Genomic DNA, 21,112 nt, shown 5'->3' with positions numbered 1-21,112 from the left:
AGAAAATAAATACACGTGTGTACTGTATAAATACACAAGTGGCGCGCTGAGGGTCAAACAAAAAGCGCAGTCTGTTGACTAGTGACGTCACTTCCTGACACATTTCGTTCATCAACAGCTGGTAAAGGACAGCATCGCACAGAGAAACACAGGTAACTGCTGCGTCTTTATATCCTAATGTGTTGCTTACTCATTCAACAAAGCCTAGGTAGTGAATAAATGATCGTCCTGGGAGTACAAACTGAATAGAAAAATGCATGAATTAGTGTCTGTGATGACGGCACAGTACAGATCATATGACTTGCGGAGCAGGAAGCTAAATCCGCTAGCCAAGCTATGCTAAGTGTTTCCGTGTTCTTATAAGTCCCGACTTCTTTGCTATGATTGGCTGGCAGTACTCCTGCATCTTAGTTACGATTGGCTAATAGTGAACATACGTGGTGAGTATTAACTACTAGCCAATCGTAATAGAGGAGGCGGGAGTTGTTGTAATTACATGGTTATCTAGTTAAATAATGTTATAATATACTTATTATAGGTTAATACTAATAGTAATAATAGCACTTATTTTATTTGTGACAAACAAATCGCAATCCAAACATTTATTGTTTCATATGAGAATTAATGTCCATTAGTAACGTCTCTTTATTGGCTCGTGCATGTAAGATTTAGTTATTATAAGTATATATATTTAGTCATAAGTGCTTGAGTGTGTTACACACACATACCCACATTCATACATACATAGTGTTTTAGAGCTCTTGTGGTTTGACCAGTAAAGTTGTGTCCTGTATTATTAGTTTTGTGTGTCTGTAGCTCCAGATGATTCATTGTTGGAGAGTCAGAGTGAGCCCTGCTCCCTCCCTCTACTGAACACTTCCCTTTCCTACTGCTTCTCCTTCCTCCTCCTCTCCATCCACCAGCGATGCTTCCCAGCTGTTCCTGCCTGTCACGCTACACTCACCATCACCTGGTTGCCTTTCTCCTCACCTTTTTTAGGTAGGCTCTCCATTGCTTTGTTACTAAATCATGCCGCTCATTCACATCTTTGGTTAAAACTAGCACTTCGGTTAATGAAAATAACTGTTCAGACCAGATGCTGGAAAGACTTGTGTTCGAAAAGTAAGATGTGAGTGGTTTTAAATGTATGTAAAGCTTTAGTGCCAGGTTTCACCCAAACTGTATTTTTGTAGTACAAGCTTTTTTCCTTTTTGAACTGAAGTATACAAAATGTTTGTTTGTTAATGTCCATTTCCCAAATGCATTAACTGAAGATTAAAAGAATAGCTTAGTGAAAAATTAGAATTTACATCATTCACATGAAGAAACATTTCAAACTCGTGGAATCTTTTCCCTTTTTTGTCGTTCATCTCTCACACAGCTACGTGTTGCTGCATGCTTCGCGTAAGACTTTCAGCAATGTGAAAGTGAGCATCTCTGCACAGTGGACCCCTTCAGTGCAGAATGGCAGCTCTCCTGCTTTTTCCCCTGGAGAGGTAGGCACACACTGCGGCTTTGTATCTCAGCATTTGCCTACTGAAGAACTTAAGACCTCTCTGTGCTATGAACGAATTTTCAGAATGTGGTAACGTGGCACAGACAAAAAAATAAGAAGTTTTACAGACTAATTATGCTTCATGAAATCAGATAACACTAACTGGAGGTTTTTTTTTTTTTTTAACGGCTTTGTTAAAACAAACTCTGTCAGTCTCATTGTGCCTTAAATGACCTTGTTGTCAGGACATTTGGCTATGTCTAGACAATAAATAAAACGACCTTCACTAGAAAGAGATGAGATAAAAGTTGAACCACTGTTAGCAAGCTAGTTTCATGTGGCAGGTTGGAACAACACAGCATAAAAATTACATTACTGATAGAAATATTGAAGAATTATTCTTTTTTTCTTTTTCTTTTTAAGTGAGTTTGAAAACTGACTGAATATGCACTGAAAACAGAGCAGAATCAAAAGTTGATAAAAAAGAAAAAAAAAGCTGATACACTGATCAGGCATAACATTATGACCACCTGCCTAATATTGTGTTGGTCACTCCTTTTGCTTCCAAAACAGCCCTGACCCCATCATGCACTGTGTATTCTGACACCTTTCTATCAGAACCAGCATTAACTTCAGCAATTTAAGCAACAGTAGCTCGTCTGTTGGATCGGATCACACGGGTCAGCTTTTGCTCCCCACGTGCATCAATGAGCCTTGGACACCCATGACCCTGTCACCGGTTCACCACTGTTCCTTTCTTGGACCACTTTTGATAGATACTGACCACTGCAGACCGGGAACACCCCACAAGAGCTGCAGTTTTGGAGATGCTCTGATCCAGTCGTCTAATCATCACAATTTGGCCCTTGTCAAACTCACTCAAATCCTTACGCTTGTCCATTTTTCCTGCTTCTAACACATCAACTTTGAGGAGAAAATATTCACTTGCTGCCTAATATATCCCACCCACTAACAGGTGCCATGATGAGGAGATAATCAGTGTTATTCACTTCACCTGTCACTACTCATAATGTTATACCTGATTGGTGTATGTTGTAAATATACAGTACACGCAGCAGTCATTCAGAGTCAAAGAAATGCAATGTGTGATGCAATATATATATTTTTTTCTTGTGTGAATACCAACAGACGTGGGAAGATAATCGGCTGTTTGCAAGTGCTGATCAGGCCACACTGTTTTTGGGTGTCCTGGATACCATATTTCTCTTCTCTTATGCTGTGGTGAGTGACACTGAATGAGTAAATTTTGAAGACTAAAATGTTTAGCTGAACTCACAAAGTCAATTAAAGCATAGAGTTTTAATACAAAGTATACAAAAACAGTTTCACATAAAGTGCAGTATAGAGCTGCACAATTTGTAGCATTTTACTTGCCAGTTTGTTTGGTTAATCAGTGATAGGGTTGAGGGTCCGTCCTGAAGCCTACCTTGTGTCAGTAGACAGATACCACTTTACCTCAGGCACAACACTGACATATATCCTTAAAAATGCTAAATTAACATAAAAAACTTCACTGTATAAACAATTATGCATACTTTTTAATTTGTTAATATGGAGCAGTCATTATAAATGTCATTTTTGTAAGCTGATACTATAGAAATAAGTAAGAAGAAGTAACATGTAAGAAGAATTATATTAATATAAATCTGTTCAATGCTGCTGTGGTCAGTGTCTTCTGATTAATCAGAGATGACAATTCAGCGGTTCTGTGGTATAATTAAACAATCAGGATTCATTTATTGTGACAGATCTACACCTCTGACAGGACTGTACCTGTACTTTGCAATGACAATAAAGTTGTATCTATCTATATTGTATAGTTGACAGGTTTATAACACACAGTGTAACAGAAGGTCCTGTTCATTCAGTTGAAATAAACATTTTCTTAAATTTAATGAATAATAATGTGAATGAGCAAAATACAATATTTAGGACTGTTATGCAGCTCTGTGTATATTTTTTTAGAAGAGTAGTTATCTCATACACACACATGTCCCTTACTTACTACTACTTGGATACAACATTACAACCAACACAATAATGCCACCAGTGTATCCAGATCTCCCAATTCCCTCTGATAAACAAACACACCTTATTCCCCAGTTGTTGCAGTGCATGTATTTCCCTAATGCATGGACACACAATTGTACACATGAACACACTTACTGAAAGACACAGCTGCATGCTGGTTCACTGCTCTTTGGAAATTCACTTTAATCATGTTGTTAATCGAGGCACTGTTGTTGCGCAATTTCAAAATTGTCTGCAGCTGCCAAAAGTGTTTGTTTCTAAAAATGTTATTTTTGTCTAACAGGGTTTGTACATTAGTGGCATCATAGGAGACCGTCTGAACCTTCGTTACGTTCTCTCCTTTGGGCTGTGTGGCTCAGCTGTGGTGGTATGATAATGTGTTCTCGAAACTGTTTACAGAGATTTGTTAATTATTAAGAGAAAGCCATTATGAACTCCAAAGTTAATGTAATGAAAGGTTATAAAATACAGATATGGACCTGTCTCTGTTTTTCTTTTCTCCCTATAGGAGTTTGTTTTTGGCACTCTGACAGAATGGCTGCATTTTTATAACCTGTATTTCTACTGCTGTCTGTGGGTACTGAATGGCCTGTTGCAGTCTGCAGTCTGGCCCTGTGTGGTGGCCGTCATGGGAAACTGGTTCGGTAAATCTGGGTGTGTGTCAGTCTTTATTGCTACTTTATATAGAGAGTTGACATAAGCATGACAAGTTCTGGCAACAAGGACAAGCTTTAAAATGACAGATAGTCACAAATTTTAGTTGTGATACTAAAATTATAGAGTAACGTTCTATATTCAAATATTTAAGCTCCATGACATCTGCAACACTTACTTTTCCATAGATTAAAAGATTATTTATACTGAATGTGGTGCAACTGAACGTAACAAAAAAGTGCAAAATACTTTGATCAGATGACATCACACACTGAATTACATGAATAATTCTCTATACAGATAACGTGTCGTATTCACCCCTCTGAATTTTTCCACATTTGAAAGTGTTGCATAAAAAAAAAAAAAAAGGGGGTGGAATCTTTTTACACTTGCATGCAGATGTAAGTTGATGTATTATTGCATCATCTGTGTTTTTATATATATATATATATATATATATATATATATATATATATATATATATATATATATATATATATATATATATATATATGAAGAATTATACACTGTACACTAATCAAGCTTAACATTATGACCACCTGCCTAATATTGTGTTGGTCCCCCTTTTGCTGCCAAAACAGCCCTGACCCATCATGCACTGTGTATTCTGACACCTTTCTATCAGAACCAGCATTAACGTCTTCAGCAATTTGAGCAACAGTAGCTAATCTGTAAGATCAGATCACATGAGTCAGCCTTCGCTCCCCACATGACCCTGTTGCTGGTTCACCACTATTCCTTCCTTGGACCACTTTTGATAGATACTGACCACTGCAGACCGGGAACACCCCACAAGAGCTGCAGTTTTGGAGATGCTCTGATCCAGTCGTCTAGCCATCACAATTTGGCCCTTCGTCAAACTCACTCAAATCCTTACTCTTGCCCATTTTTCCTGCTTCTAACACATCAACTTTGAGGACAAAATGTTCACTAATATATCCCACCCACTAACAGGTGCCATGATGAGGAGATCATCAGTGTTATTCACGTCACCTGTCACAGCTCATAATGTTATGGCTGATCAGTGTACATACTTTGAGAAATAATTAGTATACCACAGAATGCTTTACAACATGTTTTTTGATGTTGGTGATAGCGGAAAGGTCAGTGTGCCATGTCTTGCCTGGTCTGTCTGGATTCTGATTCTGGATATGCCTTTAATAATCTCAAAATAAATTGACTCTGTCCTGCCTCTAATTGTTAGTGATGAAAAGAATACATGTATAAAATGTAACTCATTCAAAGCAACATATTTTTTGCTGATATTGTGCTGAATTTTATTGAAGAATCTTACTAGGATAAATCTGATGGATCATTCATTTCAGTGTCTAACATGTTTGTGTGTGTGTGTATGTGTGTGTGTTAGGCGAGGCTTTGTATTCGGCTTGTGGAGCGCATGTGCATCAGTGGGAAATATTCTAGGAGCGTTCCTGGCCTCCAGTGTTCTGAAGTATGGTTATGAGGTTAGTAAACTTTGGCACATTCCTTATTCTCACCGGTGAAAACTCGAAAAAGACCAGGTGATTTTTTTTTCCCCCCTAATCTTTTAACTACCCAGAGTTTGAGTGAGTCTGTGCCCAGGATAGCCTCAGATTCATGATCTTGGCTGACTGGAGTGTTCTTCTGCTGTTGTAGCACATCAGCCACAAGGTCCAATGTTTTGTCCATGCTGAGATTCTTTTCTGCTCACCATGGGTGTAAAGATTGAATATGAGAGTTATCTACAATATCTGTCTTGTTAGCCCACATCAATTTGGCCATTTTTCTCTGTCGTCTTTTAGCACAGAACTGTCACGTTTTTACAATTTGTGGGTTTTTTTTTCTTTCACACCACTCTGTGTAAACTCTAGAAACTGTTGAAATCCCAGATCATCAGCAGTTTTTGAAATACTCAAATCAGCTAATCAGGCACCAACACCCATAAAGTTTCAGAGATCACACTGTTTTCCATTCTAATGTATAATGAGGACATTAACTGAAGCCTGTATCTGCATGGTTTTATGCATTATGCTGCTGCCACATGATTTCCTTTTTGGAGAACTGCCCAAATGAGGGGAATGGATGTAGACACCATACACTTTAGGTAGACCTGTACACCTGCACATCCATGCAATTATCCAATCAACCAATTATGTAGCAGCAGTGTAATGCATAAAATCACACAGATATAGGGCAACAACTTCACTTTTCTGTTCACATCAAATATCAGAATGGGGGAAAATCTGGGGGAAAAGTTCCTAGATTTCAGTCTCTAGATTTGAATGGTTAAAAAAAAAATGTAGTGTGTGGAAGATGTGCAGATGGAAAAGCCTTCTTGATGGCAGCCAGACTGGTTTGCATTAACAAGAAGGCAGAAGTCCACTCTGATCAGCCAAGAACAAGAGAAATCCAATGCTACAGTGGGCACAGGCTTACTGAAACTGGACAGACTAGAAAAGACCAGGAATTTTTTTTTTTGTCTTCAGCTGCATGATTTTATAGATTGCTCTGCTGCCACACAGTTGGCTGCCTGGATAATTGCATGAAAGAGCAAGGGTATAGGTGTTAAAGTTAAAGTGGCTGCTGAGTGTGTATATATAAGGCATTCCCTCTAGTATTACTTAAGCCACCAAGTCTACAGCTTTTGTACTTGTGAAACTGAAAGACATAAAAATGTACGTGTCTTTCTTGTCAGTATGCTTTCCTGGTGACATCAGTGGTGCAGTTTGCAGGTGGAGTAGTCGTGTTTTTCGGTCTGCTCACCTCCCCAAAGGAAGTGGGTGAGTTTCAGTAGGAGGCTGAGCCTTTTTCACTTTCTGTCCATGTGCCTTTAAGAAACCACGAAACCACCACCTGTTGTGGTGAGCAAATAACATGCTGTTATTTGCTCATTGCTTATTAAAATCTTCAGTTTGGCTGTAAAGTGTTGAAAGAATCATATATATATATGAATATATAATATATATATATATATATATATATATATATATATATATATATATATATATATATATATATATATACACACACACATACACACAAGCTTACCTGAAAAGTAGATGATCATCCAAGGCAAACAAGCTGTTTTTGATTATTTAGGGTTGCAGATTACACTTGTAACCCTACATATATTTACCTATAAATAAATTTCTATTTAAATTTCAAACATTAAGCATGCTTTGGACAATGAATGCTTTGGACAATTTATTTTTCTAAGCGAAACTATTGATTTCATACTTTTAAGTTTCACAATTTATGCAACATTGTGCCTTTATTAGTGTCTTATATTGTATGTACTATGTTTTTCAAGTGCTTGTGTGTGTGATAACTTTTTCCTGTCAGGTCTCTGTGAAGGCACTGTAACTGGTCTAACAACAGTGGAGACAGACACAGACAGTCATCGGCCACTCATGAGCGACAATGAAGAGGATGAGGATGAAGTGGTGTGTGATGGAGGATACTATTCTATACAAAAGCAGGATGAGGAGCCGGAGCCCCAAACCAAAGCCATTGGCTTCTTCAAGGCCTTCTGTCTACCAGGAGTCATACCTGTGGGTCAAATTCTTAATTCTTTTTGTTAGCCTGAATGAACTTTGATTTACAGCTATTCTTTGTAACAGGTAGTAAACCTGTTACAAAGCCTTTTATTGACATGACAGTTGTCAATGTTTGCTTAGTTATCTGTTAAAAGGCTATTGTGGAGAAGAGGAAGTTTTCTGGCAACTTCTCAGCATTTGAGTGCCAGCATAACAATAAGCAGCTTTAAAGAAATCTGGATGTAGATTTTAATCCTTGAGCAATGAGCAAACCATGGACTAGCATGGCAAAGAAAAACTCCTCGAGATGACACAAGGACCAAGGAAGGCTCAAAAGGAAGTCATCATCCTTTGGGTGACATCAGATTATATTATAGTGAAATTCTTTACAGTGTGTTGAAAGTTTCACGAAAGGGATGACCAAAAGATGTTTCAGAAACAATTTCTGAGGAAAATTGAATTGACACTTGCTTAGTGTTTAGTCAATCACTGTGCTTCAGCCCGTGTTGAAATCAGTTCTGATTATTCTTCTTTCTCTGCTCTGGCAGTACTCACTTGCCTACGCATGCCTGAAACTGGTCAACTACTCTTTCTTCTTTTGGCTGCCATTTTATCTGAGCAACAACTTTGGCTGGAAGGAGGCAGAAGCAGACCGGCTGTCTGTCTGGTATGATGTAGGAGGGATCGTCGGTGAGTGGCAGTTTGGATATGCTTTGAAAAGGTTTTATCCACTGCATATGTGGCATAGGATTGCAAACTACAGACTATAAATTTGACAGTGAATTTCCCTGTTCTGAGAAAAGAAAAGAAATCCTGTTCATGTTAACACTCACTTTAGAGAATGTGTAAGGGCAGCTGAACTTGCAAACCAGTTTAAAGACAAACACCTTCACATCACACATTTAAAACAGTTATCCATAACCTTAGGATAAGATACACATGAAGTAATGTAATACCAAACCTTTATATGTTTCAAACACTTGATCAGTACAGTACAAAGTAATATTGCCTACTTAACCCTTTCCTAAGGTGCTGGGATTAGTTAAATGGAAAGATTTACAAATGCCTGACTAAAGAATTTATGCAAGCATTTAACAAAAATATATATATTTTGCATGGACATTTACTGACTGTGATCAGCAACTTGCCCTTAGATTTACATTACAGTCGAGTATCAAATAAGCAGGGTGTTTTCTCAGAACAGGGAAAAAGGGTGAAGAATTTCAAGATAAAAAAATGAGAAAAAAACCTCTTTAGAAAGGTAATCACACATACATTACAGAAGATAGGTAGATAAAAGTATAGTGGATATAAAGAGTCTGCGCTCCCCTTGCAACGTTCTCTAAACTCACAAAATGTCAGGTTTTTGTGAAATGAACCCAAGATAAATCAAGTTAGAACTTTTCCACCCTGAATATGAAACTGCATATGAAAATTTCACATTGAGGGTGGAAAAAGATCTGAGAAGATGTGTCTTGGTTTCATTTATTTTTATATCATGAAAAAAACAGCCATTTTAGGAGGGGTGTGTAGACTTTCTATATCCATTGTAGGTTGAAAAACACTGGAGTACTCCTTTAAGCTTTATATCTACATTAATATATTCATTATTAAAATGTTCAATAATAATTATTATTATAATAGTATTAAAGTATTATAGTAGTAAAAAATTCACCCTTTACTTTAGCACACTGCACCTTTGAGATTATTCTTCTTATAAAGATTTTTATTGTATTCACCTTTTATGACCTTTGTGTTCTGAAGAATTGTATTATTTGTATGCTCTCTATCTCAGGAGGAACAGTGCAGGGTTTGATCTCTGATTTCCTGGGGAAAAGAGCTCCTGTCCTGTGCATTAGTTTGCTGCTAGCCATGGGAGCTCTAGTGGGATACAGCCGTGAGTTTAGACTGCAGAACACACACACACGAAGATTTAATCATATTTTTAAAAAATTCCTTGTTTGCTGTAAACATATTCCTTACTTCATTTATTTTCTTTTTTTTTAGACTCTCCAAATGACCAGATTGTGAATGGAGTGCTCTTAGCCACTACAGGTAAGAGATAAGTATTGTTTACTAGATTTATAAATGTTTGTGTACGTTGTAAGTGTGAAGGTTGATGGGGCAACTGTCAGTGGCATAACAAACCAGGGTAACCACACGTAATAATACAGTGGCTTGATTGCAGAATTGAGGTACATGCAGAAATGAAACACAGCTCTATACTATAAAACTATATATAATATAAAGGTTTATCCAGACCACCATTTTTACATTTTATGGCATTTGGCAGACGCCCTTATCCAGAGGGACTTACAGTCTATCTCGTTTTATACAACTGAGCAATTTAGGGTTAAGGGTCTTGCTCAGGGACCCGGCAGTGACAGCTTGGTGGACCTGTGTTTCAAACTCACAACCTTCTGATCAGTAGCCCAACACCACTAAGCTACCACATTCACCACATAGATAGTGCATCCACCTCACAAACTCAATTTGTGACTATTATTCTGTTTATCATATTCATGGTAAAGTTTTAAAAGCCAAAGTAGGTAGAGGTAGAATATCTTTTAAGTTTGGGTATGATGTTTCTTCTCTTCAGGTTTCTTCATTGGCGGTCCATCCAACATGATAAGCTCAGCAATCTCAGCAGACCTGGGTCGCCAGGAAGCTCTACAGGGGAGTCAGGAGGCTTTAGCCACTGTCACGGGCATTGTGGATGGAACAGGCAGTATCGGAGCTGCTGGAGGGCAGGTGGGAAACTAAAGTGCCTATTTTCTTATTTACACCGTTTTAGTGGATTTTCTCAGCAAGAGAAAGGACAGTATTTCTAACTAACTCTTTCGGGAAAAATCAGAAAGGCATATTCTTATCAGTCAGTCAACCGTACTTTCTTTACTAAAGTGGACACAGTGACACTTTACTGTACACCACAGATACCTCCGTATTAATCTTTCCTTTCAAAATCCTTATCTCAAGCAACTAGTAGAAGAAGCAAGTTTTAGATAACACAAGTCTGAGATGATCATAATCCTTTTCTCTGTTTTAGTACCTGGTATCACTCATCGAGAGCAAATTAGGATGGATGTGGGTCTTCTACTTCTTCATAGTCATGGTAAGCTTTATTTTAAATGCTCATACTCTGAACTGTCATTTTTGGAGCTGCTTGTTTGATGTCTTGGTTGTGTTCCTTCTCCACAGACAGGATTCAGTATCGTCTTCATCATACCTCTTATTGTTAACGAGATACGCTCCATGTGCAGAGACAGTCAAGCAAGGACACACCAGCTGTGAGAATACCTCTCTGTTCACAACCTCTCGTGGAGAGCATGTCAACTCATTCAGCAAGATGCTCGGTTTTCTTCTTAATTGTTTTTAAAGCTGCTTTTTTAGTTACAATAGGGGATATTGTTTGGTGCTTGAAATGTTTAGTTCTCGATTCCATCTGTGACGCTGACATTAATATTTATATAATGCCAATGACGGCAACTAGTAAAATATCATCTGGACAATCATCATAACTAATCTGTTGACAGACTTAAGCATTTATTAGATAGAAAAAAATATATATGCTTAATGTAGACCAGAGTGCAGAACGGAGTGCACAAGCTATTTGATCATTATCTGTTTTTTGAGCTCACCAAAGTGGTTATATAATGAGTAGTTATATCTGATAAAATGTTTGGTCATCCTGGTGCCGACAGTGGCATATTAGCTTCACAGTAAACCTCTAGATACTGTAGAGATCCAGCTGTAATGAAACTGGAACAAAAACACTACAAAATATTCAGTCACCCATAAATGTATGAGAACAAAACCCAATGATTTTTTTTTTTTTTTTTACAAGTTGTCTCTCTAACACCAGCATTTTAACACCATCAAAGCCAGGGATTGTGTGTTTATTGCTAATATGAGGGACAGGTAGCAAATTGAACTGACATAAATACAACAAGCCAACAAATAGATATGTTTAAAGTGCCTTTATTTCCACGTGTATTTTGATCTTGAAGAAATTTCTGCATTTTTGGTCTTGGAGATTATTTCTCTAAAAGTACAAAAGACTCGGCCTATACAGACATTTATTTAGCTGATACAATATTTTTTCAATCAGTGTAAAATGAGATTACTGGGTATGAAGAAAGACAATTATTTGCTAATGTTGATCTATGCTTTGCTTTGCTTTATTGGCTGCTGTAGAGGGAGGACCTGCCATAGATGTGCTCTTGGTAGAGTGTTTTACTGTCAATCATTCCACATTTTAAATAGTGTCATCTTGAATATTTGTATTTCTGGGGTTTTTGTTTGTTCCTGGAACTTGATACCTGTGACACCATTCTCAAAAGGGATTTTTTTTTGTAACACTACCAGAACCGTAGTGTTAATATCATGTTGTATTTATGTCAAGATTTTGACCACTCATTTGATTCATAAATCACCTAGGGAGTTACTTTCAGCCAGTTTATAAGATTGCCCTACCATGTATCTATAGTAAATGGTCATTTTATCAGGTAAACCTACTATATAAGTCAATCTGAATGTGTAAACTGTAGACAGTATGTCCCTATGGTACAATTTGCCGTCCCCCAGAGGAAACGCACCTCCAGAGGACGTCTGGTGCTCACATATTAGATGGGTGGTGCAACATTCTCAGCACATCAGTGACGCTCATTTTGTTTGGCCGAACCCAACAACAAAGTATTTAAAAACTCCACCATCCAATTATATCAGAGCTAATCCCATGGTGTTTGCTTTTCATGAATGGGGTGACAGACGAGCTCTAGTCACTCGTAATATGCACCTGTATGGTTGATTTACTTGATAAACTGGCAACTGAGTGAATATTTGCATCTGTGAAGCAAATATTCTGAATAATTATTTATGAAACATACTGTATGTTGTACACAGTGATAGGAGTATTTTTAAGGTTTAATTTCTTCCACATATATCTTCTGTGTATATGTGTACCTGTAACATATGTGATGTAATATTCTGTCCGCTATCTTATGACCAAAACTATTCAGACGTTTATATTTGCTTATTGTTTGTTGGTGTGAACATGTGGAACTGTTAAATGCAGGATGATAATGAACACAACATGCTGTGCCTGGCATGTAAACCAATCTTTCAGTAACTATAAATAGTTGATTTATTGCACATTTAATCTTTTTTTTTTTCTTTCTTTCTTTCATAGCACATGCTCTCAGATTTGTTCCTGCTTAATGAAACAAAAATGGAAACACTATCTCAGTGAAGGTTTGATTTTGTAGATCTAATGGAAACTCAACTTGGTGTCATGCATATGATGTTGAAATCAAGCTCAGGTTCATTAGTGAATGTTACGTTAATGATTCAGGAGCAAAGCTATAATTTTAACGTAATGCCATTTTCTTTTCTTATTTTTCTTTAATGTGAAAGGTTTTGTTTTATAAGAATGCTTTACGTTTGCACTTCAGAAAAATGCCTAAACGTTTCTGATTCATTTGCCAGATGTTTACATGCTCTTTACTTTTCTATAATGAATGCCTATCCTGTTTTAGATAAAGAACTGCTTTTAAACTCATGCAAACACTTTGTATATAAAACACTTGGAGACAAATGTATCATGTCATGATACATAATTTTATCACTATAAATGTCCAGATCATTGTTTACATTATAGTAAAAAAAAATAATTATGTTACTGAGATTGTGGTCCAGATTAGTGATTTTTGTAGTTTTCCTTCATTTCCAAAGCTCGTTCAAAATGATGAAAGACAGCTGGCTTCTTGAAAGAGCACAGGGGTAGAGATAAGCTTGAAAGGTCCACTATATATATATATATATATATTCCTATATCCTTAAATATAGAATTGATGGGCATCATGGTAGCTTAGTGGTTAGCACTGTTGCTTCACAGCAAGAAGGTCCTGGGTTTGAATCCCGGGTTCGAACAGGCAGGCGCCTTTCTGTGTAAAGTTCATGTTCTCCCCGTGCCTCTGTGGGTTTACTCCAGGTACTCTGGTTTCCTCCCACAGTCCAAAAACATGTACATTGATTGGTAATTCTAAATTGCCTGTGAGTGTGTGTGGTTGTCTGTCTATATGAGGCCCTGTGATGGACTGGCGACCTGTCCAGGGTGTACCCCTGCCTTTGGCCCAATGTGTGCTGGGATAGACTCCAGCAGATCCCCAAATTAGGAATAAAGCTGGTATAGACAATGGATGGATGGATGATGACAAAATGAAAATTATACATATACTATTTTAAATTTTATACTTGAAAATGATACAATATCTAATATTACACAGTATAAGCTATGTGTGAACTTAGAATATCATTATTTGCTTGTTTTTTTGTTGTTTTTTTAAAAAATATTTTTCAAAAAGATGATAAATAACGCTATTATATAAAACTATAGACCTGGCATATTTTCAGATATTCATAATATCCAAATACATTTTGTTTCACCTTTTCAAAGATGTCACTGAAACAACACGCAGTATTGTAAGTTTACATAAACATGGATATCTTTAATTTCAATCTGTGACTTAAACATGGCAACATATTCACAATGTGAGATACACTATGTATGAAAAGGAAAAAGTTTTGGTGGAACTGACAAGAATGAAACAAAAAATTTCAAACATTTTGGATTTGGAAACAAAATTCAGTTCAATGTCAAACAATATCAATCCATTCCCATCAAATAATAATAGTACTAAAAAATACAATTAAATTAGGTAATATAGGTATGCAATGTATACATGGCTGCCTTTCCGTTATAAATACACGGCACTTTCATAATTATATCAAGTACTTTTTTTTTTTTTTTTGCCATACCTCACAAAAAATAAATCAAATGAATGTTTGTAATTAAGAATAAAAGCTCACACTGCTCACTCAGACCTGGCCCATGTTTCCTATTCCTATAATTCCTATTAATGCACCTGGTCACCATTGGCGATTATAACACACTGCAACAATAATATTTAATAGTGCAAAGCTAATACAAAATTAGTTAGTAATCTTTAAACGGAATTATCTTTCAATAAGTTAAACATTTAAGGTTGCTCTGAAACAAAAATGATGGGCACAATGAACAGCCACGGTACAGAACACACTCGTAGCAAAACTTGTAATGTCAAACCAGTTCAAAGTGAGGTGATGTGAACGAATAAAACTAAAAAAAGAAGGTTTTATGGAAGACGATGATGCCTTTAAGCACCTGGACGTGGATGTTTATAGCCTCATATGTCCTGTGTGTGGTAGATTTAGGCTTTGACCTTTGTTTGACCGATCAGTTAGTGTAAATACTTCGCTGATTATTTCTGGGAAAGCAGAGAAAAATCTGCCCAATTTAAACAGGACTCGATTATCTTAAGGCTAAAAAGAGAGGTTTTGTTTCTATCTATCTCTTTTAACTCAGCATCTATGAGGTGATGGGATCAGGAGGGTTTCTGATAATAAAATAAACTCTTCATTGTTTGTGAGGTAGATGAACCCTCTTCTTCAATAATATTTACAAATATAAAAATAGTTCAGCTGCTGTAGGGCATAGTGACGGTCACCAAATATACGTGTAACACCCAAGAGTGTTTTATTTAGCCACTGCCACAAGACCAAAAGTGTGTTTTATGAGCTGGTTAAGACTAGTGGCTTTGTCCCTTTTCTCTTACAGCAGTTGGTAGTTGCTTATTTTTGATACTGTTTGGAGCAAATCTTTGGCTATTTTCTTAAGCTGCCTTTTCAAAATCAAACAATGTGGAGGAATGAAACAATCACATACAAACTCTCAGAAAAAAACAGACAATTGAAGATACTTCCCTGCTATTTACATGCCAAGCATGGCTTTATAAGTCTCTTATAAACAGTTATAAACAGTTCTATGTCCTTTGACGCAATTCAATTCACTGCAATTACTCAATTTACTGCAATTAAAAATGCTACAGTTGCTTGAAATACTATTCAAAACCAAAACGGGTAACATAACAGAAGTGAAATATAAAAAAAGATAAAATGCTACATGATTAAAAGTCAAAAATGAACTTATACAGTCCAAACAAGGTGTTGTGCGTTATTGCTGTTAATACAACAGATATTATTCTTTGTCTATACAACTATACATTTAGAGCTAATCAACAGCGAAAAGGCACAACTAATGTTTGTACACTGTTAATAGAAGAAGGCCATATTGATAACATTTACAATAAAATAAGCTGAATAAAAAAAATATCTTGCCATTTTACCCCCTGCCTTAACATTTAAAAGCAGTGTAGTTTAGGAAAACTGGTATAAAGGACAATACGTGGCATCTCTACCCATGTAGGCAATATTTGTTTTTTTTTTATGTAGTCAGCAAGGTAAATTGTAACTTGGGTAGTTATATATAGTCTGTTTGAGAGTCTTAAACAAATTTTGCACTGAACAGTGAAGTAGTGAAATGTTTACGAAGTGGAATTCAGGTATGCACCTGGGGTCAGAGGTCAGGTCACATGCCTTCTAAGATCAGTTCAGTGACCATGTTGAGGTAAGAGTGATTTATTCCTTGACAAAACCTTTTCTTTCCCATGAACTATTCTTCAAATCACAAACACAATAAGGCCATGGCTCAGATTTACCAGTCTAGCTCTGGTTCAGCTTTTTCTTTATGTTCCAATGATATGTTTTCTTACATGGAAAAGAATAAATAGGTAGTAAGTATTATCCATTTATAGAATATACACAGTAAGGCTTTTGCTGTTTTTTTTTTTTTTCCAAACAAGTTCAAGATGCATAAAATCAAGTTTCATAAATCATAAATTTAAAAACAGCAAGACTAACCGTTTTATGTCTGGACGTAATATTTAGCCTCGGCTGTTACTCAAGACACAAATGATACTGGCATTTACACAGGGTGGGAAACGGAACTGTTGCAACTTGACTGTTGTCAAGTTATTAATGAAAGGGTCCTTTTTGAAGTGCATTTCTGTACCTTCACAGTATACTTTAAGCTTATTAACAATTTGTTAATAGATAACTGATATCAACAACTGCAGATATTGTATGTACATTTACATACACAGTGAGGAGTTGAGAGGATCTTCAGATGCGTATGTGTCTATTCTCTTCTTGCTGCCTTGAAGAAACTTTGTAATGAAGAAACCTCCTCTTCTTCACGGTAAAGAAGTCTAGAAGAGAGAATGTGTGTTAGAAAAGTGTATTAGAGTTTTTTTTTTTGTAAAACCCTTAAGGACTCCTGGCTAGACCACATTTTTCTGTTTTATTATATTGTCCTGCCACAACTGACCCAGGTATGCAGCATTCTGTAGCTCTTGACTTCCTGGTATAGTTGTATTAGAATAGAAAAGATTAAGTGGACTAGCTTGGTGACCCTGAGGGCTGGAATGAGAACCTGTGCAGTATAGCAAGTCTTATTCAAGCCTAGTGCAGGTTAAGAAATACACATTCCTGGTCTCACTATTAAAAGAGTACACATATTTAGGTCTCACCTGTGATGGCAGCCTGTTTGTATTTGACTGCTCTCTTTTTCAACTCATTTCCTCTGTATGCCAAAGTTCCACCAGCACTGATGGGAACCTCCAGTCTGCGTTTACCCGTTCTCACCACACAGCTGTGGTAGAAGGCTGGCACGTCCTCGCACTGGATCTCGTCCCACTCCATCAAGCCAGGGATAGGACGGTCGGTCTGGAAGTCAAAGTTCCAGCGCTGCTTGGCCACCTCCATACTCATGCACAAGAGCCTGTGGAAGTCCTGCTGAAGCTGCTGGTGGTCGACCGGGCCGAAAAGGTTCCGCCGCACACCCATGCCCCGTGGTTTAACACCTTCTTCCTCCACTCCTTCAAGCTCCACGTGGTCATACTGAGATGAAGTTGTAGCCATTTCGCTATGGACAAAATACATTCAAATTAGTTTTAAGACTGTCTTGACTTGACTTTTCTTGACTGCAGTCTGAGATCTTGGTATTGAGAACATAGATAGAAAAAAAACAGTCACTGCCATGGGATTTAAACCAATGTCCACCTGTCGAAGAAAATGTAAACCAGAAGTCTCACTTAAGTTCTCACTTCAGAAATTTCTCACTTAAGTTCAACATTTCTGCACTAATTAAAGAAAATACTTTTCACGTGAAAACACTCTTGAGGATTAAGAGTGGTTAAAATCTTCCAAGCTAAAGCCAGTGTTTCCTGATACAGTCACCTATTTGGGTACATAATGTAATTTGACATATAATTAATGCATAATAGGACACAGACCAACCCAGCTCATCCAGCTGAAAGTATATTGTAGCTTTAACTTTTATATTCTAAACTGAATTAGAAAGCAACACCTAAAATGGTGTCTACCCAACAGGAATCCTCTAGCCGCAACTCATCCTCAATTTGCTGTCCATTCATTGTGTGAATGAAAAATTCAGCTGCTTTTGTAGACATCTTATCTAAGCTAGATTACTTAACATGGATTCTGATTTGTCTCCCCGAGGTGCGCTTTTGCCCGCCAGTGCAGCCGTTACATCTTATCAGTAAAAGCTAGGTAACTGCTTTAAAAAAATGCTTATACAAAGTTAAAGGGGAGTTAAAAGGATAAAAATCAGTTTGCAGCTGTTGCTTGGAGCATGTGACATTATTATAGCCCAAAAAGAACAGACCTATGTTTGTAGACCTAACTGACCAAATTCAGTGTATTGGTATTTGGATTATTTTGTGGTCAATAAAAACTATAAATTTAGTGATAGTTCTTCATAAAATGTCAAAACTCAGCAGTAATATATTTTTCACTCTTTTCATCCACTGCATCATGTGTGTGACAATATTATTCAAGACAATTTACAATATATGTCTATTTTCTATTCCTAATGTTGAAATATATAAACAATTCTCATTTTTTTCCCCCCAAATATTTTTTTCTTTACTCAGACGTAAAAATCTCTAGTCCCTAGATGACCCCTATTCATGCGCTTTTACACCTTCATCCTCATGAACAGTTTCTATAACAGTTTCTCATATTAATGTTTTCACAGTAAAATGAACATCATGGAAAGACTTGACTTGTGCTAAGATGTTGCAGGTTTATGGATAATTTATGCGTAAACTAGTGTTTTTTTTAAATAAAAGTGGTAAAAAAACAAAAGTGTGTGTGAGTTTTGAAGGCACGCAGCTGGGCGCTGGAGTAAAAGGATGTTTGTGTAGGGGCGAGTGGGCGTGGCCTAGCTATTTACTTCGAGGAAATATGGGCAAAGTATGTATAGTGAATTATTACGAAAATGGGCGTGGTCTATACACAGCGGCTTACTACGAGGAAGCAGGTGGGGTGTGTAATTCTACGAAAATGGGCGTGATGTGCATACCAACTTACTACATGATCCCATCATAAACACTGAACATATGGGATACTTTACTACTACAACAACAACAACTACTACAAAATAATAAATCCATCGCTATGTTAAAGAAAGTACTGTTTCCTAGATCATCTCAGCAACGGCACAAATACGTGATGCTCACTGTACTGCAATCGCTCATTCATAATGTCTTTAATTAAATAAATTAAAAAAAACAATAATAAATGAATAAAAGTGATGTTAATGGAAAAAAATCTGAATTGTTGCTTAGTGAAAGTTAAGGCTGATTGAATACACCGAGCTTAACGCAAAAAAAAAAGAAAAAAAAGAAGAAGATGCACTTACCCGGAGCAGTCAAATCAAATCAGCTGTATTTAGAACAAAAACACCTTTTCATCAGCCTGGGAAAAAACAACAACAACAACGTGCTGTTAAAGGAAATATGTGTCTGTTAACCAGAAAGTTGCAAGAAAGTGAACACGTCGCCTAGGGTTTGTTTGTTATTGAGCTGAATGCCGTAAGAACCGGCCCACTCTGACGTCATCCTCACGAGCAACACGAGACAACAACAGCACGCGCCCCAGCTCGGTGTAATCAGCCACATGCACGATAATGTGGTCATTTTAAGCGCATCAGTATGAATAAGTTTTGCGTCATATATTAAATTTAAGGAAATTATGTATCCTTTGCACGTAATTTGAATCGCTGATAAACAAATATATATATATATATATATATATATATATATATATATATATATATATAGCATTAACATTCTGGTCGATAACTGTTTAATATGAATGTATATTTCAGTCATAGATTTATTTTGTACAATGCTTTCAGCTTTGTTGTATTTTTTTAATTTTTATTCTTTTTGCTCTGGTTTGTCGCACCGCGGTTACAACTGACTGAATGTTGACTCCGACCCACCGCCATCTTAGTTTCTTCTTCTGCGCGTGACCCACATTTTAGTGTTTTGATTTCGTCAAGGGTTTGGCACGTGGCCAAAAAAAAGCTCCAGTCACGTTGATCGGCAACGTGACCTGGAAAGCGCGGGATTTCCCGCCCAATCCCGTTCAAAGTGACTGGAAAGGGAGAAGGTCTTCTGGGGGATCAAATTAAAGCCTGGGCAAGCTAACATACCAATTTACAGTAAATCTGTAGGGGACATATATTTATTCTTATATGTAATGTGTGTTTTTATATTAAAAAAAAAAAGATTGTATAGCTCTATTTTAAAATGTACCTCCTGTTTTGACCGGATATTCGTTTCATTCACTCATTAAATATCATGATATAAAATACATTTCTTAATCTGCTTTATTTTGTTGTAATGTTTTGTAAATGTCTCCAGTTGACTATGTATATTTTATCGTAGTTATATATCTATGTAGATAACAAACAGTAACTATATTTGGGATTTTAGTGTAGAGACATGACATTCATCTTCGCAAAAAGATCCATCCGGATCAGTGTCACAGTGGATCCTGAGCCTGTCCAAGGAACACTGGGTGTGAGGCGAGAATACACCCTGGAGGGACACCGGACAAAGTCACTAATAGGGGCAATTTAGTGTCTGCATATCAGGAACCAAAAGGGAGAACATGTAAAACTCACAAACAGTAACGTTGTCTCAGGATCGAACTGGACACCCTGAAGCTGTGAAGTGACAACCTACATTTGTTTTGTTTTTTGTCTGTATGACTTGATTTAGTTTGCACTAATCCCCAGTTCAATACCAAATAAAACAAAGTAATTAAACAAAGGCGCATTATCAGAGATCAGCATTAATAAAACTGTAATAATGCATGGATTTTTCACTACATATTTTGTCACAGCTAAAAAAAACAACACAGAAACAAAACTTAATGGTAGAGTAAATGGGGTCACATTAAATAATAAAGTTTAGAGCAGCAGTTTCTGTCTAAACTCTCATACCTTCATAACCCACCTGATTTTGCTCATGTGCTCTATTTAATTGGACATTTTTAGTGGATGTAGGGCCTGTGCAACAGATTTACTTTATGCATACTGAGAGAAGGCTTTGCATCAAATCTGGAT

At 36.8% G+C, this 21,112-nt stretch overlaps 2 protein-coding genes across 3 annotated transcripts; one reads left to right on the top strand and one right to left on the bottom strand.

The window, feature by feature from the left end:
* The first annotated feature begins 65 nt into the window (after positions 1-65).
* On the top strand, positions 66-13,537 carry slc37a3 (solute carrier family 37 member 3). Of its 2 annotated transcripts, none has more exons than XM_058416928.1 (15): positions 66-152; positions 801-999; positions 1,382-1,496; positions 2,645-2,737; positions 3,831-3,914; positions 4,056-4,201; positions 5,589-5,685; positions 6,897-6,981; positions 7,544-7,752; positions 8,286-8,427; positions 9,533-9,634; positions 9,745-9,792; positions 10,337-10,488; positions 10,784-10,849; positions 10,936-13,537. In XM_058416928.1, the coding sequence occupies exons 2-15, from the start codon at positions 926-928 to the stop codon at positions 11,026-11,028; spliced, it is 1,506 nt and encodes a 501-aa protein (XP_058272911.1). In that variant the 5' UTR covers positions 66-152; positions 801-925; the 3' UTR covers positions 11,029-13,537. The 2 variants fall into 2 exon arrangements, with proteins under 2 accessions (XP_058272911.1, XP_058272912.1); XM_058416929.1 differs by having other exon boundaries at positions 73-152; positions 817-999.
* A 1,190-nt stretch (positions 13,538-14,727) lies between these two features.
* cdkn1d (cyclin-dependent kinase inhibitor 1D) lies at positions 14,728-19,573 on the bottom strand. The gene is made up of 3 exons (XM_058416930.1): positions 19,397-19,573; positions 17,202-17,596; positions 14,728-16,880 (listed from the first exon to the last, which is right to left on the bottom strand). Exons 2-3 carry the CDS (start codon positions 17,590-17,592, stop codon positions 16,795-16,797), a joined length of 477 nt encoding a protein of 158 aa, XP_058272913.1. The 5' UTR covers positions 17,593-17,596; positions 19,397-19,573; the 3' UTR covers positions 14,728-16,794.
* Between the last annotated feature and the right edge of the window lie 1,539 nt (positions 19,574-21,112).

Source organism: Hemibagrus wyckioides, linkage group LG19, assembly GCF_019097595.1.
Source record: "Hemibagrus wyckioides isolate EC202008001 linkage group LG19, SWU_Hwy_1.0, whole genome shotgun sequence".
Taxonomy (NCBI): Eukaryota; Metazoa; Chordata; class Actinopteri; order Siluriformes; family Bagridae; genus Hemibagrus; species Hemibagrus wyckioides.
The sequence above is the reverse complement of the archived record's forward strand: the minus strand, read 5'-3'. Positions and strand labels throughout refer to the sequence as shown.

Excerpts from the sequence above, each read along its gene's own strand:
- slc37a3 (XM_058416928.1), top strand. The coding sequence starts at position 926 with ATGCTTCCCAGCTGTTCCTGCCTGTCACGCTACACTCACCATCACCTG. Across the intron at positions 6,982-7,543 it reads CACCTCCCCAAAGGAAGTGG|GTCTCTGTGAAGGCACTGTA; the intron begins GTGAGTTTCAGT and ends TTTTCCTGTCAG. Across the intron at positions 7,753-8,285 it reads GTCTACCAGGAGTCATACCT|TACTCACTTGCCTACGCATG; the intron begins GTGGGTCAAATT and ends CTGCTCTGGCAG.
- cdkn1d (XM_058416930.1), bottom strand. The coding sequence starts at position 17,592 with ATGGCTACAACTTCATCTCAGTATGACCACGTGGAGCTTGAAGGAGTG. Across the intron at positions 16,881-17,201 it reads CAAACAGGCTGCCATCACAG|ACTTCTTTACCGTGAAGAAG; the intron begins GTGAGACCTAAA and ends TCTCTCTTCTAG.